Source organism: Erinaceus europaeus, chromosome 20, assembly GCF_950295315.1.
Source record: "Erinaceus europaeus chromosome 20, mEriEur2.1, whole genome shotgun sequence".
NCBI lineage: Eukaryota > Metazoa > Chordata > Mammalia > Eulipotyphla > Erinaceidae > Erinaceus > Erinaceus europaeus.
Window position 1 is genome coordinate 9,571,113 of NC_080181.1, and position 21,723 is coordinate 9,592,835.

The 21,723-nt window shown below is 46.6% G+C and overlaps 1 protein-coding gene across 4 annotated transcripts; it reads left to right on the forward strand.

Annotated features, from left to right (window-relative positions):
* Window positions 1-6,658: 6,658 nt before the first annotated feature.
* Window positions 6,659-20,134, forward strand: HEPACAM (hepatic and glial cell adhesion molecule). Of its 4 annotated transcripts, none has more exons than XM_060179821.1 (7): window positions 6,659-7,117; window positions 15,535-15,876; window positions 16,557-16,838; window positions 17,093-17,192; window positions 17,663-17,892; window positions 18,020-18,087; window positions 18,466-20,134. In XM_060179821.1, exons 1-7 carry the CDS (start codon window positions 7,033-7,035, stop codon window positions 18,763-18,765), a joined length of 1,407 nt encoding a protein of 468 aa, XP_060035804.1. In that variant the 5' UTR covers window positions 6,659-7,032; the 3' UTR covers window positions 18,766-20,134. The 4 variants fall into 4 exon arrangements, with proteins under 4 accessions (XP_060035804.1, XP_060035805.1, XP_016042596.2 ...); XM_060179822.1 differs by having other exon boundaries at window positions 6,660-7,117; window positions 17,663-17,736; XM_016187110.2 differs by having other exon boundaries at window positions 6,661-7,117; window positions 18,017-18,087.
* The last annotated feature ends 1,589 nt before the right edge of the window (window positions 20,135-21,723 follow it).

A 21,723-nucleotide genomic window follows, 5' to 3' on the forward strand; every position in this document is an offset into this window, starting at 1 on the left:
ATAATTAAATTAAAAAATTAATTACTTAAAAAATAGTTCGGGGGCTAGGTGGTGGCGGACTAGGTTAAGCACACACAGTACAAAGCACAAGGACCCACATAGGGATTCCTGTTCACGCCCCCAGTTCCCCACCTGTAGGGGGGGTCGCTTCACAAGTGGTAAAGCAGGTATCTTTCTCTCTCCCTATCTTCCCCCTCTCAATTTTTCTCTGTCCTATTCAACAAAATTGGAAAAAATAAAATGACTACAGGAGCAGTGTATTCATAGTGCAGGGATCGAACCCCAGTGATAAACCTAGAGGCAAAAAAAAAAAAAATACTTGTAGCATTTCAAAGAGATGGTTTAAGAATAATGTAAAAACTTTTCTAGTCCCTGTTGACACATTTGAACATCTGAGTAAGCTGAATGTAAGATATTAGATTTTATACATATATATCTGTATATGTATATATAGATGGACACAGCAAATATCGCTGTGCCATTTTATTTGTACTAGTTTTTATATTTGTAACCCAGAGATGGGAAAAAAGGAGGTTGGCAAAGATAAGAGAATGGAGCAAATAAGCAAAAATATGTAGTATTCCGTATAAGAATTAGTTCCAGGAGCTGCCTCCATGCAACACATCTCACTTCTGATGGTCTCTTCACTGAGAGCCAAAGAAACTTTACTAAGGTAGAAGGGTTTTCTTTTACAGTTAACTAACTTGAGATGTAATGATCTTACCTATGTATAACTTGTTATCTATTTTAGTCACCACACTTGTTTGTTTTTTAGAAAATATACTCCTGAATAAACATTGAAATAATTAAAGATATTTTTAAAGGATACTGCAAGATACTCCCTAGAATAGTGAGCCAGTAAAATAATGAAAGAATTGACCCAGAGAGATTGCTTAGCAGTGGTATAGTTTGTGCACAAATCCCTGGGGCAAATGTCTGGTGAAGGATAGAATTGGGCTCTGTGAGGTCGGGCGGTGGCGCAGTGGGTTAAGCGCATGTGGCGCAAAGTGCAGGGACCAGCGTAAGGATCCCGGTTGGAGCCCCCGGCTCCCCACCTGCAGGGGAGTCGCTTCACAGGCGGTGAAGCAGATCTGCAGGTGTCTATCTTTCTCTCCCCCACTCTGTCTTCCCCTCCTCTCTCCATTTCTCTCTGTCCTATCCAACATGAACAACATGAACAATGGCAATAATAATAACCACAATGAGGCTACAATAACAAGGGCAACAAAAAGGGGGAAAAATGGCCTCCAGGAGTGGTGGATTCATGGTGCAGGCACCGAGCCCAGCAATAACCCTGGAGGGAAAAAAAAAAAAGAATTGGGCTCTGTATTACTTAATGTAGGAAATACACAAGCTGATTTTTCAGCAGTGCACACCTGAAACTTGCATGTTATAATGCAATGTTACTTCAAAGAATTTTTAAAGTGACAATAACGAATAACAAAAATGTTCTCTCCTTACATTAAATTCTATTTCAGAAATATACTTTCTTGGTGTCCTTGACTCATCTTTGAGGACTTAATCATTGTCTTGCTGACTAAACTTTGTTTCTTGTGGTCCCATTGCCCATCCTTCTTCCTCACACATCTTGTCTCAGAGTCTTCCTTTCTTCCCTTCAGCACCCTCACCCTTTTACTCTGGGCCTGATGGAAGGAATGCAGTATACCAACACTAGGCCAGGAAGCACAGGTTGAGTCTGGGCTGTACTGACTCATAAACTGTGTAACTTAAAACAGGTTTCTTGACCTCTCTGAGCCTTGTTCCTCCTTGGAAAAAAAGAAAAAATAAATAATTCCTTCTACATAGAGTTAGAAGGCCAAAGGAAATCACTCTTCTCAAGGATTATTTCTCAATGTCTTATCCATTGTTCCCACCTATAGATTTAAGTACAGCTTTCCCAACTTCCAGCATCTAAGATGGGGTTGTGTCTCCCTTGACATTGAATGTGCTACCCTCTGCCTTGCCCACACTCTGTTCTTCATTAGTGTCCGGAACATGGAGTATCCTTCACACAGTAGGCAGTTCTTAGATGCTGGCCAGCCAATTTTCATTTCTGTACCTCCCTCTCTGGAAGAAAGATGAGGGAGAGGGGAAGGGAGGAGTGAACCTTTTCCTGGCACATGGTTGGTGGGAGGACACCATTGGAAGGCCCAGGGAAAGAAAAACAATGAAGCCTTTCACAGATCAGGGCCAATTTGTGGCTTCCCCCTGATATTTCAATCTGTTCTGATGTCAGTGCTGAAAATGTTACAGGAACAGAAGTCCAGAGATGTTCTCCAGAATATCCTGGACCCATTTTAAATAGGTCATCAAATACTGGTTCTTTCCAACACTCCAATGCCAATTAATTTCTCCCCTTTGTTCTTCTGGAAAGTGACTGAATAGGGCGTTCAGCAGCCATGGACACAGGCCTGAGTTTCTCTCAGCTTTAGAGGGGGCGGGAATTCTATTCAGAAACCAAGTACTGACATTCAGCATAAAAGGCTTTATTATTTTTTATATGTTTTTCTGTTTCCCAATGTAGAAATGGGAATTTCTGTCTTATCAAGTTTCCTCAGGTCACCCCAGAATCATATACTTCTCCCAACACATGCCACACTTTTGGGAGACAACTTGTTGCTATAGCAACACTACAGATGAGGACAGAAAACTTCAGGCACCAAACCAGCATTCAGGATAAAGGCTTGCGAAGGCAGGATGCACCTTTGACCCCGAAATCCACTTCCTGTTTGATGTCTTTCAGACATGAGCCAGAGTAGGGCCACTGAAGAGAACTTGAAAATGAAAGAAGAAAGAAGTAATATTGGGGAAGGGCCATTCCTCATGGTGCAGACTCACAGAAAGCTTGTTTCGTTGCCTCTTGTTCAGTGGTTGCTGGAGCAGCAAGGACCTGCCTCCACTCATCACAAAGCCTCTTACAAATTCCTTGTTTCCCAGGCAAAGTTCTGCAGCTCTACAAATTCACTGGCTGGCGTCGGACTCCTGTGTGCCCTCTCACTCTGCTCTAGCAAATTAAACTTATGACAGGGATAGCTCTGGCACCACTCACATACAGGCCTGTGGAACAAAGAGCCCAAAATAGCTTCAGCAATAACAGGACACTCAAAAGAACCATCTTACATCCCGGAACTTAGAGACACGATTGGGGGTGAAAGGTCAGACCAGGACAGGCTCTCAGGTGCACAGGAAGTGGGCTTCCAACAGATGAGGGAGGGAGGCAGTCAGAGCCTAAGTTTTGTTGATGACCAACCTGGATTTTTTTTTTCTTTTTTTTTTTTTCTGTCTTTTGGAGGACAAAAATGAAATTTTATTTGCCAGGAAGTTGGAGCCCATCATACGTCTGCTGAAAGTGGTACATGGCCTCCTCTTTGCTGATCTGTTTGGCCCCAGTGCAACCTGTCCTATGCTTTTTATGGTTTTATTGTTGTTGTTACTATTAAACTAGATAACTGCTCAGCTCTAGCTTGTGGTGCTGAGACTTGAACCTGGTACCTCAGACCCTCAAGTATGGAAGTCTTTTGCGTAACCATTATGCTGTCTCTTCAGTCCTGTGCTTCTTGTTTATGATGCTGGAACCTGGCTTACTCAGTACTGCTCTCTCTTTCACTGAAAACTCTGTCTCTCTAATATGAAGTAAATAAAAACCATTTAAAAATAATTGAGGGTGGGCTGGGGAGATAGCACAATGATTATGCAAAGAGTCTTTCATGCCTGAGGTACCAGAAGTCCCAAGCGCAGTTCCCAGCACCATCATAAACCAAAGCTGAGCAGTACTATGGAAAAACAAAATAAACTGACTAAGGGCCAGTGAAATTGCTTACTTGGATGGTGTGCTACTTTGTCATGTGTGTGAACCAGGTTCAAACCTGGCCCCCACCATACTCAAGGAAGCTTGGATGCTTGGATGTCTCTCCCTATCTATCTAAAAAAAAAAATTAGTAAAATTTGAAGATTTTATTGGTTCTTCAAAAGTCATGAACCAGGCAGTATGCCATTTGACATGTAGAAAGGAAGTCTGAAGAGTTATACAAAATGAAAGGATCTGAGGACACTAGGGTGGGAGCTTAGTGGTAGGATGACGCCTCTCTTTAGGGGCTCCCAATGAGCATGGCAATTCTGCTTCCCACCTGTGTTTCCAATGCTTTTACTGTCTGTTGGAGATCCTTGCCAGACTCACTTGATTCACCAAGGCCCAACCTGGACTGCTAATCCAAGATCTGCCTTTTTGCTGTTGAATATCCTTAGCAAGTGCTAGCTTCTTAAAACTGCATGCTTCTTGTTTGTAAAATAGGGTTATAATATATACTTCAAATAAGAACTGGGGACCAGAGAGATAGTCACCTGGGTGGGGTGCCTGCCTTGCCATACTTGTGACAGGGGTTTGAGTTCAGACACCACATGGAGGGGGCAGTAGGGGAGAGAGAGAAAGAGACCTTCAGTGTCTCCTTTTCTCTGTCTCTGTCTGAATGAAAAGAGTGATCCAGAGTTGTGAAAACAGTGGGGGTAGGAGGACTGTATTGCAGAAACAAAGTTAACAAATAAATATAAAGTGCCCTCATCTCTGTGACCTTGGTAGAGCTTCCAGTAAAGGGGCTGTGGACACAGAACTCTGGTGGTGGAAACCATATATAATTTTATACCCGTTACCTTATAGTTTTGTATATCAATATTTGCTTTAGTTTTTATTGATATAAACAGAGAAATTGAGAGGGGAGAGGGATATAGAAAGGGAGAGATGAATTCTATTTTACCACTTGTGAAGCTTTCCTCCTGCAGGTGGGGATCAGGGGCTTGAACCCAGGTCATTGCACACTGTAGTGTATATATTTAACCAGGTGCATCACTGCCTGGCCCCTTTTTGTAAATCAATATTAAATCACTAATAATAATATAATAATAATAGTGCCTAAGAGTACAGCAAGAATTTGCTCACACACCACCACCAACTCCCCCCCCCCCCCCCCCGGCAATTCAAGCACAGCTTGCGTGTATGTAAGGGTCAGGTAAGAAGCCTGGGGAATTAACTTCCCCTTGCCCTCCCATATACAACCTTCATCCCTTATCTGATGGCATTTGGTAGCTAAGTATCCCAGCCCCCTGCCCTGTGCCTGGGACAACTCCAAGGCCTGTCCTGCACTGTTCCCAGCTCCCAGTAGGATTAAGCACTGACTGCCACAGATAGTATTTGCTTGAAAGACATCCTTCCCTCTTGTATCTTATTCCCCCAGTGTGCTACCTGGCTTTAGTAGGATCACCTTTCTAGCAAACTAGCTTCCTATCTCAGGGTCTGCTTCTGTAGGGACTTAAACTCAGATACCAGTACTGTATTTCTACAAGTTTATGAAGTCCTAGAGTCTCAGGATCTCAGCTCTGGCTCCAGACCTCCTACTTCAGTTGAGTTAATGTGTTTAGAGTTGATTTCATGTCATTTAGGTGTGGTCTCTCTTGATCCTGTGTTGAATCAGTCCTAGAACTAAATGTTTTATATAAAACACTCATTCTCTCCCCATATCTATCTATCTATCTCCCCCACACACACAAATATTACTCGTTTTTCACTTTACAGTATTTCTCTGATGTATTAGTTTTTTTTTATGCTGCATAGCAAATTGACACAAAGCAGTGGTTATATATTTTCTTCCTTTTCTCTTTCTTTTTTATTCTTCAGGACATAGAGAAATTGAGAGGGAGGGAGGAGATAGAGAGGAAGAGAGGTACCTGCAGACCTGCTTTACCACGTATGAAGTTTTCCCTATCCCAGTGAGTGGGGACCAGGAGCTTGAAACTGAGTCCCTCTTCACTATAATGTGTGTACTCAATCAGGTGTGCCACTGCCTGGTTTCCAGTACTTTCTTGTAAAAGTGTGTCTATTATCTTAGTTTCTATAGGTCAGAAGTGATTTTCCGGGTCTTCTTTTTGCTTAAGGTGTCAGTTAAGTTTTTGGGTGGCATTTCTTTCTGAGGTGTGAGGTCTGTTGGAAGAGTTCAACTGTAGGACTGAGATTCCCATGTTCTTGCTGGGCTCAGCCAAGGGTTTTTGTGGGCATTTAGAGGCCAGCATCCTTCCCCTGTCATAAATCCTTTTCACAACATGGCAATATGTCCCCAAAGCCAGCAATTCCTACAAGAAGCTGGCTCAGAGAAGTCATGAGCCCATTCCAGGATCACAGTAAGAGTGCACACTGCCCACAGCTCCTGTGAGAGGCTTTGGACATAAAGATGAGGATGAAGGCAGGCTGTTTCCTCATCACAGCCTCACCGGGCTATGGGGCTTCTAGCAGAACCCCGGATGCTACGTGAGGGTATTACCTTCATCTTTGTTCTGACATGTTCTAGAAAATTGGCAGGAGGTGGGGAGGATGATCACTGTGGCTTCTGGAAAGAGGTCCCTGGCATCTATGCGATTCTGTGACAGAAGAATCCCAAGCAGGGCCAGGATAGGTATGAAAAGAATAGAATCCTGGTTCCCAGTCTTCTTGCTCTGGGCTGGAACAGAGGCTTCCATTTCCTCAGCCTTTTCTGGAGTCTCTTGTCCCCTGCTTTTTAAAAGCTCTTCTCCCTCCCTTTTCAGAGCTCATTGGAGGTCGTTCTCTGGCACCCTCCTTCTCAGAAACAGGGAGGGTGAGGTGGAGACAGGAGAAGCTGGGACACAATGTCCTGCTGAATGTGCTTCCAGGCCCAGTCCCCTCAATGAGCTCAGACCCCCTACCTCCCCTGCTTGTGGGGCTCAGCACAGACAGATGAAGGACTGCTGGCTGCAAGGACCCATCAATTGGACCCTGAATAAGAGAAGATCTCTTAAGCATATGTCTGTCCCCTTCAAAACTGGGGATGTAGAGCTTTGAAACTAGAAAATGCCAGGTCTGAGAGAGAGGACAAAACAAGCGCAGCAACACACAGGGCTCTGTGTATTCAGAGGGAAGTTGGCAGGGTTGTGTTCGGGCAGAGAAACTCCGAGTGGTACAAAGGGACGTGCCCAGAGTGGAGAAATCATGCTAATTGTGTGCACCAGAGCTGGAGAACGCCACCCAAAATGAAGAGAGAAAGGGGAGCTCTGTCCACAGCCTCCAGTGCCCTGCACCTCACTCCTTTGGTCTACCTTCTTCTGATCCAGACAGGTAGGAAGTAGCCAGAGGGGTAGGGAAGGGTCTGAGAAAGGCTCTGTAGCTTTCAGAGGGGAGGGTGGGCAGAGTGGAGGGCCAGAGTGCCTTCAGGCGGGAGGAGGGGAGAGCCCAGCTGCTGTGGGAAGCATCTCAGTGAATGCACGCTTTGGTGTTGAATGTATTTCTTCATTCTGCATCCCTCTGGCCTGGCCCCCGGTCCCCTCCCCCAAATGGCTGCATGACTTAGCTCCCACGGCATTCAGTACATTGGGTGGAGGGCAAGGAGCTGTTTCTTACGGGATGTCTTGTTGATGTGGGCCAGCCCAGCATTCTTTCCAAGGGTTATGATACAAGTTGGGGTAGGAGAAATCTGGGGCCTGTGCCTCCCCACCTTGGCTTCTCTGAATGTAAAACAGCAAGAAAAAGGAAAGAAGATTTTGAGATAATGAGACTCCTGGTCTGGGACATTAACACCATAACTCACCTGCACCATAGACACCTACCTCCTGCACTGCCCCCTACGCACTCCTTATTTTAAAAACATGTTTATGTGACTGTACTGTTCTAGAGAGTCCAGAAACTCACCATTTAGTAGGAGAGACAGAGGCAGGGATTGTCATCATAAAAAGGAGACAGACACTGCCATGTGTCAGCTAGCAGAAGATGCCCAGGATCCAAGAAAGGTCACCTGCTACCTAGAAAGCTGGTACTGGGGGAGTTGGGTGGTAGCGCAGTGGGTTAAGTGCACATGGCGCAAAGCACAAGGACCATCGTAAAGATCTCGGTTCAAGGCCCCGTCTCCCCACCTGCAGGGGAGTCGCTTCATAGGCAGTGAAGCAGGTCTGCAGGTGTCTATCTTTCTCTTCCCCCTCTGTCTTTCCCTCCTCTCTCCATTTCCCTCTGTCCTATCCAACAACGATGACATCAACAACAATAATAACTACAACAATAAAACAACAAGGGCAATAAAAGAGAAAATAAATAAATAAATATTAAAAAAAAAAAAAGCTGGTGCTGGTTGCAGGGGAAGGATGGGGACATAATAGAGGTCTCCTAGGAATGTCTGTCCCAAGTTGTACATGGTCAGAAAAATAAGTAGTTGTGGGAAAGGGTTTTAGAGTCAGGAAATGGACAAAGGTAGACATCTTGAAATGGCTTCCTGTGTCCAGAAGCAGCTATAGCTCAGCAGTGTTGGGAGGCAGGTGTAGAGTAGGTGGGACCAAAGTTTCCTAAATCCCACTAAGGAACCCGAAATATAACCTGGGAAAAATAAGAGGGTGAAGTTACTGTGTGGTTTCTAATCTCTGTTTTTTTAATTTTAATTTATTTATTATTGGATAGAGACAGAAAAATATTGAGAGGGGAGGGGGGGAGAGAGACAGACACCTGCAGCCCCTGCTTCACCGCTCGTGAAGCTTTCTCGCTGTAGGTGGGGACCATGGGCTTGAACCTGGGTCCTTGTGCACTGTAATGTGAGCACTTAACCATGTGCATCACCATCTGCCCCTTCTCTAATGTCTGGCTTTAACCAGAATATTTTAGAACTCACACTTTAAAGGCAATGGCATAGTGAACAGGAGGTGAAAATAAAAGCTCAGACACAGTTCAAGTCTCCTTGGTGCTGTAACAAAGTGCACCAAGAAGCCAAGTGGCTTAAACCACAGCTATCCACTGACTAACGGTTCTGAGACCTATTAGAATTTAGAGATCAAGATGTCAGCAAAGCCTTGCTCCTATTGAAGGCATTAGAGCAGGATGTATTTCAGGCCCCTTTCTGCTGGCTTTGCACTTATAGCAGCATGCTTCAGGCTTCAGAAGGTGTTTTCCCTGTGTGTGTCTGGTCTAAACCTCCTCTATATGAAGAATGTTAATCTGGGGACTTTTCTGAAGCTTATCTCAGTCACACAATTTGCTTTACACTTTGGTACCCTGGCCTTTGAATGGTTAGTGATAATACTGGTTCCTGAGAAGATGCTGGACACTCACTATAGAAGTTATCACAATTCTGTTTGTTGATATCATGTCATGTAGTTAGAAAGGCAAGGCATCCCTCAAAAATTCTGGCCTTCTTGACTCCCCTCCTGTGATCTGATCTGATTAGGTTGTCCATTGCCTTCCTTTCTTCCTTTCTTTCTTTCTTTCTTTCTTTCTTTCTTTCTTTCTTTCTTTCTTTCTTTCTTTCTTTCTCTTTATTTCTCTCTCTCTTCCTTCCTTTCTTTCTTTCTTTCTTTCTTTCTTTTTTATCATAGCAATGCTCAGCTCTGGTTTATGGTGGTGTGGGGGATTGAATCTAGGGCTTTAGAGGCTCAGGCATGAGAGTCTCTTTGCATAACCATTATGCTACCTACCCCTGCCCTGTCCATTATCTTTCTGCGATGAGGATACAGAGTTGCTTATTGACAGATTATTAGCAGTGATCTCATTTAAAATTGAGTTAGATGTTTTCAGCAACATTTTTATGGTGTCCTTTTGGGTTTCATCAGCTGGATATTTTGACAAGTACTATTTGGGGCTTCAGTTTAGGGTTGAGCACTTTGATCATTTTGGTATCACACATTTTGTTTGCCATCAGGAAAGTGGGTGTAAAGAGATGGGCTAAATCTCATTCTGATATTTTTACTGTGACCAAGACATTTGATCATTGCCCTGGTGCTCCAATGTTGCATTAGGAATAGGAACCACTTTCACTGAAGACCTTGCTGGCAAAGTTAGTTCTGAGCTACTTTTTTTAAAATATTTATTTATTTATTTTCCCTTTTGTTGCCCTTGTTATTTAACATTGTTGTGGCTATTATTGTTGTTGTTGTTGGACAGGACAGAGAGAAATGGAGAGAGGAAGGGTAGATAGAGAGGGGGAGAGAAAGACACCTGCAGACCTGCTTCACTGCCTATGAAGCGACTCCCCTGCAGGTGGGGAGACAGGGCCTCGAACCGAGATCTTTACGATGGTCCTTGTGCTTTGCGCCATGTGCACTTAACCCGCTGCGCCACTGCCCAACTCCCCTGAGCTACTTTTCATGCTTAAACTACCTCCAGTGCAGGAGCAGAATGGAGTGTCCTACAAGGCTCCTAAGTCGTACTTATCCAAACATGAGCACCCTCAGTCTTGACAGTAGAAATGATTCCAAATCTCCCATGATTAAATGTTCAGAACCATCCTGATTTTATGTTTAAAAGAAATGAAGCAGGGGACAGGCGGTGGCACACCCAGTCACCAAGGACCTGGGTTCAAGTCCCACTCCCTACCTACAGGGGGAACACTTCAGGAGTGGTAAAGCAGATCTGCAGGTGTCCATTTCTCTCTCACCCTCTATCTTCCTGTCCTCCGTCAGTTTCTCTCTGTCCTATCTAATAAAAAAGAAGAAAGTGAAAAATGGCCAACAGGAGCTGTGGATTTGTAATGCTGACACCGACCCCCAGAAATAGTCCTGGCGGCAATAAGAACAAAAGGAAGAATGGGGGGCATAAAAAGGGGGGGAGAAATAAAGTAGGTAACAACCAATGAAAGTGGCCTTCCAGAAACAACACCTGGCCAGGCTTGTGCCATAGAACAAAACAGCCTGTGGGCATCTAAACAAATGTAATGTTCTTGGTTCTAAAATTTTCAGAGGGCTCTGCACCTATAAATAATCTGGCTTTTGTATGGTGGCTTATAGTTTATGTCTTACAAGTTCTCAATTATGACTGCATTGGACCAAATCTTAGGTACTGTGCTAACACCTGAAATTCTAGGTGACGTCTTTGAGTCTCTCACAGCTTGTGACAGTAATGGCATTTATTTTTCCTTTTCATGGTGTCATCTGATGAACAGGACCTCTTAATTTTATTTGTCCAAAGTATCATGTTCTTTTTTGCATATCATTTCTGTGTCCTAAGAGACCTGTGTTTGCCCTCAAATCATAGAGATATTTTCTCTTTAAAATGCTACTGTTTTACTTTCCACATTTATCCACACAATCCATCCATAGTTACTGTTTGTGTAAGGTGTGAGAGTAAGAGGCAAGATGCATTTTTTCCTACATGGCTGAGCAAGACTTATTGCAAACAAATCCTTCTTCCTTTGCTCCTTTTGTCATATAAACATAGATTAGTTTCATTTGGAGACTCCATTCTGTCCCACTGACACTGAACAATAGTGAATGCTGCCATTCATAAACATAGTAAATCATATAATACCTATCAGTTGTGTGCACATAACTGAACATCTACACTCTCTGACATATATATCTCTAATACCCCTCTCTTCACAATTGTGATTTCTTCCTTTTCACCTACATCCCTAAGTAATTGACACATAAAAGGATTTCAGTCTTGCAGGTCCTTTTAAGGCTCACCAGAATAATGGCATGTGCCACAGTAACCCTGGCATGGATGCCATTTGTGTAGCCCCTAAAACCAGGGATGAAGGCAGGGGTGAGAGCCTCAGGGTACCATTCATTGGGAAGGGTATTAAAAACCAATGCAGAAAACAATGTTTTTCCTTTGAGAAAAGTATGCTGTGGCTGCCCTTGTATTATTACATACAGTGCTGCTCAACACTCCTTAAAAAGGAAATCATATAGTTGGAGAACACCCAGAGAAGGGCAGCTCTGAAGGTCAAAGGGATGGAGAGACTTCCTTGTGGAGACAGAGCCAAACAAAACAAACAGCTTTTTAGATAAAAAGGAAAATCACTGGAGTCTTCAGCTTAGAGTATATGGATGAGCTGTAGAGAAAAAAAAAATCCTAAGACACATATTTGTCACCACGTCCTTGACTCTTTAAAAGGTAAAGTGAGGAGGTCAGGCAATGGCACACCCGGTAGGGCTCACGTAGTACCATGCACAAAGATCCAGGTTCAGAGCTCCAGTCCCTACCTGCAGGGAGGAAGCTTCAAAAATGGTGAAATAGGTCTACAGGTCTCTCCCTTTCTATCTCCCCTTCTCAATTTCTCTCTGTCCTATCCACTTAAAAATAAGTAAATAAATATTTTTGATAGGGGGTTGGCTGGTGGTGCACCGGGCTAAATGCGCATAGTACAAAGTACAGGGACCTGCGCAGGGATCCCAGTTTGAGCCCCTGGCTCCCCATCTGCAGAGGGGTCAGTTCACAAGTGGTGAAGCAGGTCTTCAGGTGTCTATCTTTCTCTCTCCTTCTCTGTCTTCCCCTCCCCTCTCAAATTCTCTCTGTCCTAACATAAAAAAAGAGAAAAAATACTTTTAATATATTTTTAAAGTAAAGTGAAGGTTGAGAAGATTCCTCAGGATTAGTGCACAGGACTTGCATGCCAGGGCTCTCAAGGCCCCAAGTTCAATCCACAGTACTGTAACATGCCATAGCTGAGCAGTGCTCAGATCCCACCCCCTCTCTCTTATAAAAGTAAATCTTTAAAAAATAATATTTGGGGGGTCGGGCGGTGGCTCAGTGGGTTAAGTGCATGTGGTGCAAAGCACAGGGACCGGTGTAAGGATGCAGGGGAGTCGCTTCACAGGCGGTGGAGCAGGTCTGCAGGTGTCTGTCTTTCTCTCCCCCTCTCTGTCTTCCCCTCCTCTCTCCATTTCTCTCTGTCCTATCCAACAACAAACGACATCAATGATGGCAATGATAATAACCACAACGAGGCTACAACAACAAGGGCAACAAAAGGGGGGAAAATGGCCTCCAGGAGTGGTGGATTCATGGTGCAGGCACCGAGCCCAGCAATAACCCTGGAGGAAAAAAAAATAATATTGGAGGGAGTCGGGCAGTAGCATAGTGGGTTAAGCACACGTGGCACAAAGTGCAAGGACCAGCGTAAAGATCCCGGTTCGAGCCCCTGTCTCCCCACCTGCAGGGGAGTCACTTCACAAGCGGTGAAGCAGGTATGCGGGTATCTTTCTCTCCCCCTCTGTCTTCCCCTCCTCTCTCCATTTCTCTTTGTCCTATCTAACAACAGCGATATCAATAACAACAACAATAATAACTACAACAATAAAAACAAAGGCAACAAAAGGGAAAACAAATACAAAAAATTAAAAAATAATAATATTGGAAATTATTAGAATATAAATCAAGGCTAATACTGGTAAAAGTAAACCTTTGCTCAGCACAAAGAGGCCCACAAGAGCAAATTGGCAGTGTTTCCTTTAAAGGAAGAGGCTATTAAAGCAATCACAGCTTTTGGCAGGTGCATCCTCATTCTCTAGATTTCACATTCCTCGGTGTTACTGCAGGCCACACTCCTACTTGACAAGGAGTCACCCACCTGGCCCAATACAGCCTTATTGAGGCTGATAGGCACATCTTGCTGCTCTGTCAGTTTCCTGTGAGACCTGAGAGAGGCCTGCTACATAATGACACCTCAGAGACTCAGGACAGTGATTAAGTGAATCACTCCTCAAGGTTAAATAGTCCTAGTCCCTTTTTATTTCCATTCTGGATTGCCATTGTAAACCATTTCCTCATTTCTGTGTCTTGTGCTGGCACCTGCCCCAGTTCTCTTTGTACTATGTGCGCTCAACTCAGTATGCCACCACCCCGTCCCCCCCTTCCCACCGCCCCAGTCCTCTGTGTCCCTTGAAAGTGGTGGAATCCTGAACTTGACACCAACTCCAATATTGACTAGTAAAAATGCTCTGCCAATTTCTGAGAAAGGCTGCCCCATTCACTTCTGAACAGATGCATGTACATCCCTGCCACCCACAGCCAGGCCCACGTCCATGGGCATAAGGAAGGTGATAGGGTAGCTTCATTAACATTCTTATCCAGGAGAAGCCTTTAAGGGAGACAGCCACTGGGCAAGATGGTAAAAGTCCAGAATTACAGGCTAGAACAAACCAATGGCACCATTGTATCTGCGGGAAATGTGAACTTCAAACAAATAAGTGACTTCTCTCAGGTCATCAGCCTATCATGGGGGGGGGGGCAGAGCTCTGCAGCTCAATTGTGTGTTCTCCTCCCTGTACACAAGAAGTGACATCTTTTCAGTCTAACTAGGTGGTTGCCCTTGTTATTACCCTTATCCTCTAAATGAGAAGAGTATGCTCTATAAAGATGACTTGCCCCACACCCAGTAGATAGAACCCAGCCTTTACGGCTTTCCTTTTCCAGTCGCATTGTCTCACTTGCCCCAGTCCTTTTTCTATAGGAATTGGTTGGTCTGACAGGAAGTGGTCTGGTGTCTTCTGGCTAAACTTACTAAAACCTAAACTTCTGCTATGCGGGTGGTGCATTGTGCTACATACCTCTTACTGAATCTGTGTTTCCATGCTTTAGCAAACCCCTACCCCAGCCCCAACCACAAACATCTGACAAGTTCCCTGTGAGATCTGATGATCTTCAAGCATCAGGTGTAGAGATGCAGGTGTGTTGTTCATTCTCATCTGCCCAAGGACAGAGAATGGTGCCTGGCACTCAGGAGGTACATAAAACGAATTTCAAGAGGGGCCTAGACAGTGTGGCCAACTAGAATCTTCCTCAGAGGAAGACAGTGGGGGAAACTACCCGAAAGCAGAGGACCAGATAAAGAAGGATTGGACTAGGAAGATACCATAATTGTTATGCAAGGAGATTTCTTGCTTGAGGCACCAAAGATCCTAGGTTCAACCTCAGGGCCACCATAAGCCAGAGCTGAACAGTATTCTGGTAATAATCATAATCAATATATATTATGGGAGTCATGCGGTAGTGCAGCGGATTAAGCGTGCATGGCGCAAAGCGCAAGGACCAGTGGAAAGATCCGGATTCGAGCCCCGGCTCCCCCCCTGCAGGGGAGTCACTTCATGAGCAAGCGGTGAAGCAGGTCTGCAGGTGTCTATCTTTCTCTCCCCTCTCTGTCTTCCCCTCCTCTCTCCATTTCTCTCTGTCCTATCCAACAATGATGACATCAAGAACAACAACAACAATAACTACAACAATAAAACAAGGGCAACAAAAGGGAATAAATAAATCATATATATATATATATATATATATATATATATAATATGTAAACATGTTTATCCTTACCTGCAGGGGAAGCTTCACCAGTGGTTAAGCAGTACTGCAGGTCTTTCTCTCTCTTAAGATTTTATTTATCTATTAATGAGAAAGGTAAGAGGAGAGAGAGAAAGAACCAGACATCACTCTGGTACATGTGCTACTGGGGCATGAACTTGGGCTCTCACGCTTGAGAGTTCAGTGTCTTATCCACTGTGCCATCTTCCAGACCACAGCGTCTCTCTTTCTTTCATCCTCTCTATATTCCCTTCCCTCTCGAAATCTCTCTGCATATATCCAAACTAAAGTAAAAAATATTTTTAAAAGATGAGTGCAGATGGTAAGGACTGAGGGACTCAGAGCTGCAGGGTAAGAGGGCGCAGACTGAGGGGGAGTAAGGGTCCAGATGGGTGAGGTGTGGAGAGAGGTCAGTGCATTCACAGGTATGAGCAGGGTCAGGAGCCATGGCCTGACTTCCCTCTGCCCTCTGTTCACAGAGCCCCTGGAGGGGGTGAACATCACCAGCCCAGTGCGCCTGATCCATGGCACTGTGGGAAAGTCAGCCCTGCTCTCAGTGCAGTATAGCAGCACCAGCAGTGACAAGCCTGTGGTGAAGTGGCAGCTGAAGCGGGACAAGCCAGTGACTGTGGTGCAGTCCATTGGCACCGAGGTCATTGGCACCCTGCGCCTCGACTACCGGGACCGCATCCGCCTCTTTGAGAACGGCTCCCTGCTTCTCAGTGACCTGCAGCTGGCAGACGAGGGCACTTATGAGGTGGAGATCTCCATCACCGATGACACTTTCACCGGGGAAAAGACTATCAACCTCACTGTGGATGGTAAAGTCTGGCTTTGGAAGCAGGGTGGGGTTTGCCCAGCACACCTGCTAGACCCCAGAAAACCAACACAAAAGTCACATGGGAGCTGAAAGTGAGCTGCTCGTGCCTTAGACACTGGCAGCGCACCACAGCTAACTCATGGGCTGCTTACCTCCTGCCAGAAGCTACTGCAAGTGCTCTTTGCATATTTCAACACATTTCATGTTTCCACTAATCTTGCGGGGCATTAATATCATCCTTATTTTGCAGATGAGGAAACTGAAGTACAAAGAGGTTGGGTAACATGGTGGTTGGAGTCTTAGCCCAACTAAAACCAGAGCCCAATAGGGTCAGTTTAAGACATCCTGGAAAGAGAACATGGGAAGAAGGGAAAGAGAATTCCATGAGGACAGGGACCATGACTTTCTTGCTCAGCATAGTACCCCCAATGTTTTGGAGGTGTCGGTAAATACTTGATAAATAAATGGATGGGTGGATGCATGCATGCATGGATGAGTGGATGGATGGATAAAGGGACACATGGATAGATGATGGTGTATGTTAGGATGCACTAATGATTCCTGAAGGGTCTCCCCTGTTGACAGTTTAAATTGTGGTGTGTTAGAAGGTAGGGATTCAAGAAAGAGAAGGAAGATGCCTTTTGACCCAGGACTCATAGCTTCCCCTACCTCTGGGCTCAGTGCCCATTTCAAGGCCACAGGTGTTGGTGGCTTCAACCACAGTCCTGGAACTCAGTGAGGCCTTCACCCTGAACTGCTCACATGAAAATGGCACCAAGCCCAGCTACACCTGGCTGAAGGATGGCAAGCCCCTCCTCAACGACTCGAGGATGCTGCTGTCCCCTGATCAGAAGGTGCTCACCATCACCCGAGTGCTCATGGATGACGATGACCTGTACAGCTGTGTGGTGGAGAACCCCATTAGCCAGGGCCGCAGCCTGCCCATCAAGATCACTGTGTACAGTGAGTGTGGGGGACCCTAAGAGGCAAATGCCCATGGTGGGGCAGGTGGAGGGTCTCCCAGAACACCACTGGAGGGAGTATAAGAGAGTAGAGGTGGGCCAGCTGGCCCGAGAGGACCACAGTGGGCAGGGAGGGGCCGGGCAAGCTGAGGGGCGACCGGCTTTCTCACCTTCCTGTGCAGGAAGCTCGCCTCCCCAAGCCACAGAGCCTCTCAGGTCTCTCACCCCTTCTCTGCTTCTTTCTCCCTCTCCCAGGAAGAAGCTCCCTCTACATCATCTTGTCCACAGGTGGCATCTTCCTCCTAGTGACCTTAGTGACCGTCTGTGCCTGCTGGAAACCCTCCAAAAAGTCTAGGTAATGCTCCAAGTCCCACACCCTAAGCCTTCCATCCATGCCAGCCCCAAGCTCTAGTCTTCTCTTAGGTCCTTTGGATGCCTTTCATTTCAATGCCTTCTCCAAGGGAACCTGTCTTGACTGTATGTGTTGTGCGAGGAACCACCTGCTGCACTCAAAGCCCCTGATCGTCTTCCCCATACTTAAGGTGTTTCTTCTGCAGGGCACTTTCTGTAGGCCAGGTGCTTTGGTAAAGATTAATGTGATAATTTTCAGTATGATTGCCAGCTGGTCACAGCTGATGGCATATAACCACCATTGGATAAGCCACAAGACTCAGGGTGCTGCCCAAAGCCCTTGACCTTTCCCACAGCCACCTCCTGTCACAAGGCTTCTTTTGGCTATCAGATTCTCCCATGTGCCCCCCCCCCCCCCAGGCCTTCTGCTTACACTCCAGAGCTGTGTTCACCAGGCCTGGGATTGGTTTGCAGGAAGAAGAGGAAGCTAGAGAAGCAGAGCTCCCTGGAGTACATGGATCAGAGCGAGGAGCGTCTGAAAGCAGAAGGTGAGCTCCCGGCCGCCCACTCGCCCATCCCATCACCACTCAGATCAGTGGGCTGCTGGGAAAAGGCAGGACTAGGCGACAAGCAAGCCAGCTCTGCAGGGCCCCTTCCTCCACCAACCACACGAAGATTGCAGAGCAGGGAGAGGTGCAGCCAAGGTAGGACCCAATGGTAGGGTGGAGGTGGCCATGGGGCTGGGCCTGGCTGCTGGGGAGCAGAGCTCAGGTGCTGGCTGGTGTGAGGGTTCTGGCCAACCAGCCATGCCCTTCTTTGCCGGAGCAGCAGACACCCTGCCCAGAAGTGGAGAGCAGGAACGTAAGAACCCCATGGCGCTCTACATCCTGAAGGACAAGGTAAGCCAGCCTGTCTGCCTACTGGGTGCTGGGTCGGGTTAGGACCTCCTGCAGCCCAAATGACTGGCTAGTCCGGCTCAGGTCTTTGGACAGCATCCAGATGGTGATTGCCTACTAGCCTCTATCCTTGGCGTGCTGTCAGAGACAGGAGGACAGAGGGAACACAGCAGTTAGCCTATTTCAGCATTTTCTCAGTGCTCCCAATGTGCCAGGAACAAAAGCCAGGCCTGTGTGCGTCGTCGCTTTCCTGGGAGAGGAGACCTTGTCTCCTTCATCCGGGTCTCCCCAGCACCCTGCAACCTCACAGTCAGCACCCTTCAGCCCCACAAGATGCCCCCAGAGCAGGCGGGAACTGACCCTTGCGGTGTGTCCTTGCAGGACCCACCGGAGCTCGAGGATAAACCCGCCCCAGAGCCTCGGAGCGCAGTGGAGTCCAGCCCACCCGGCTACTCTGTATCCACTGTCCCAGGTCGCTCGCCGGGCCTGCCCATCCGCTCAGCCCGCCGCTACCCGCGCTCCCCAGTGCGCTCGCCCACCACCGGCTGGACGCACACGTCACCGCCCCGGGCCCCAAGCTCTCCAGGCGGCCCACGCAGCGCTTCGCGCTCACTGCGGACTGCGGGCGTGCACCTGATCCGCGAGCAGGACGAGGCGGGCCCAGTGGAGATCAGCGCCTGAGCGCCCACCCTAGAAGTGCCCTGGCTTCGACCCTGGGGCGCCAGGAGCAGGCCCAGTGGCAGGGAGGGGAGGGAGAGCATGGAGCTGCAGGGTTGGCACCGGGAGTGGTTCTAATGGGGCGCCCCGCGGTGATTGCGCTTGGCTGTGTTCTCACTGGGTTTACCCCCTTAGGGTCCTATAGATTCTTACATCCTCAGCCCAATCCCCCCATGGTTGTAAGGAAACTAACATCCAGTAACCAGCTGCTTTCACTATCCTGCACCTTCCCAGAGATCCCCTCCCTTGCTTCCCACAAACACCCACTTCCTGTGGCTCACTTCTAGCAAGCAGCCTTCCCCAGGAAGTCAGGTGTCACCACCTGGCACAGGAGTTCTCTGTTCAGGGCATCTCTGAGCCTGGGGCTGGGACTCTGGCACCTGGCTGCCAGCTGTTAAGGGAGGAGCTCCAGCACATTCCCCTGCAGTGCCCTGGGCAGAGCACTCCAGTCCCCAGCTCTTGGCTTCCTCCCAGCCGCCCTCAGACATGCCACATTCCTTCCACCTCCCTTCCTCTAGTGAGGAGGATTTTCACTAACCCCTCACATCCATGCTTTCTCCCTGACCTCTTACTAAACAAACCTTTCAAACAATCATTATCTCCAAGAAAGGTGAAGCTTCCTCCAGTTGTAAGAGAAAAAGGTTCCACTCCCCAGAGAAGCAGGAGGAGGCATTATTCCCCAGCCTGTGTGTGGGGGGGGAGATACCAACCCTAGGCCCACAGTCCTCTCCCCATCCCAGATGTTGGGTCCCCCTCCCCAGTAGACAAGATGTGAAGATTCCCCAATCACACAGCAAGGCACAGTGTAGGCTACTGAACAGCGGTAGGAAGGAGCAATCAATAAGCTGGAAGAGAAGGGGCCTTCTGTGCTTTCTGCCCTCTCTTCTCCATGCCTCTAGGGACGCCCCTCCACCCTCACCTCCATAGCATGCCCCTCCCAACACCAAGCTCCATGTTCTGCTTTTGGCTTACTGAGCAGGTCCCCTCAAGTTAGTTAGAAGCACACCCCCTGGCCCAGGTGCCTCACCCACAGTGAGACATTGCAAGCAGGGAAAGCTGCTTCTGTGGGTTCAGGTGGTCTTCAGGCCTTGGAGACATGCATACCAGTGAGCCACAGGCAAGGGTGAACATTGGAGTGAGAGGGGAATTTGCAGCTTTGGTTCATCCCCTGAGAGGTCACTTCCAAATCTGCCTTGAGTCTTGGGGGTGGGGGCAATGGGGTTGATTAGAGATCAGTAAGAAAGTGGGTCTGTTTTGGTTTTGATCTTCATCATTGTGTTACTAGCATCTAGCAGAGTGCCTCACACATCCTGGATGCTCAATAAACTATTGATGAAATGAAATGATATCTTTATTCACTTCATCAAGGTGAACAGAACAGCTTAAAGTTTAGTCATTTCTCTTTCTGTCTTCCTTCACTCTCTTTACAGGCCCCAAACTGCCACTTGTTCATTAATTCATTCACTCAGGCATTCTTTCATCATGCTTTGCATGGGTGGAGCTCTGGGTTTGACCCCCCACCACCTCAAAGAAACAAGAAAGACAAAAGCAAGCAAGTATTGATAGAATATCATAAGTGACAGTGCAATGTTCTCTCCCTCTGCCCTTCTCTTCATCTGTCTTTCATAAAAATGTAATGACAGAGGACCTGTCTCTACAGAATGAACTGAGGGCTTATATCAGGGTCATTCAACTCTGGTTGTCAGCTGACATATATTGAAGGGCAGGCTTGAATTTAGTCTTAGAAAGATGAATTAGGTAGGAAAAAAAAAAAAACTAAACCCATCAGTTAAAATTCTAGTTAGATGACATTTACATGAAAATATATCTAAAACAAAGATTTGAAAGAATCAAAAATAAAGTTATGATATATCAGGCAAATAATAAGCAGAAGGAAGCACGGTAACCTGTCACTATGAGACAAATGAACTTTATGATGAATTACTAAGATGATGAATTAGTAAGATGGTCTCACATCCTGTTTACCTGGGACAGCTAACCTGTTTCTATTACTCTCGCATTATGATGACCAGCATGCCCTTTGAGGTGTTTTTTGTTTGCTTGTTTGTTTTTTGAAACAAATAAAAACAAACCTTACTCAAGTAAATTGCCATCCACCCTTCTTAACAGGATTAGAGGAGCTACCTTGAATTTGAGTGTGAAACAGGATGGTAAAGAGAGATGATAGAAGAGATCAAAGCCAGCAGAGGCTGTGTCATCCAGGCAGCTGTGCTCTGGGAAGCTCCCCACCCCAGTGGAGAGCACTGGAGGACTGTGGCAAACAGAGAGTAGGCAAACCCCTGCTCAACGGTGAGGGAGCAGGGCTACCGAGCCACCAAATCCCCAGTCATCTTTAGGCTTCTTCTCGCACCCTGGCTCCCAGTACTTCCCTTTGGTTCTGTGACGGCTCCAGATCTGCTGCCCAGAGTTAAGACCATGACCTTCAGTGGAGAGCAGCTATGCAGAGCCTCCGCTACAAAGCATAACTGCACAGTCTTAAAATATTTGTCTCACTAAAAAAAAATAAATAACAAAAAACATAATTAGACCTTGTACCTCTAACCAACCAACCTCAAAGTACATGAAGTGAAAACTGATAGTGCTAGAGAGATTCAAAGGCCTACTTTTGTCGTAGATGAGTTCAATACCTCTGTACTTCTCTCAGTGACCAATTTAGCAGCCTTAAATGATACTGAAAGTTTCTATAAGATGATGATTTTGAAGATACAACACCAGAAGCACTGTAAATTTAAGCTATTACTGATAAGTTGGTCTTCATTAAAATGCTCTTCAAGGGAGTCGGGCTGTAGCACAGCGGGTTAAGCGCAGGTGGCGCAAAGCACAAGGACCGGCATAAGGATCCCGGTTCGAACCCCGGCTCCCCACCTGCAGGGGAGTCGCTTCACAGGTGGTGAAGCAGGT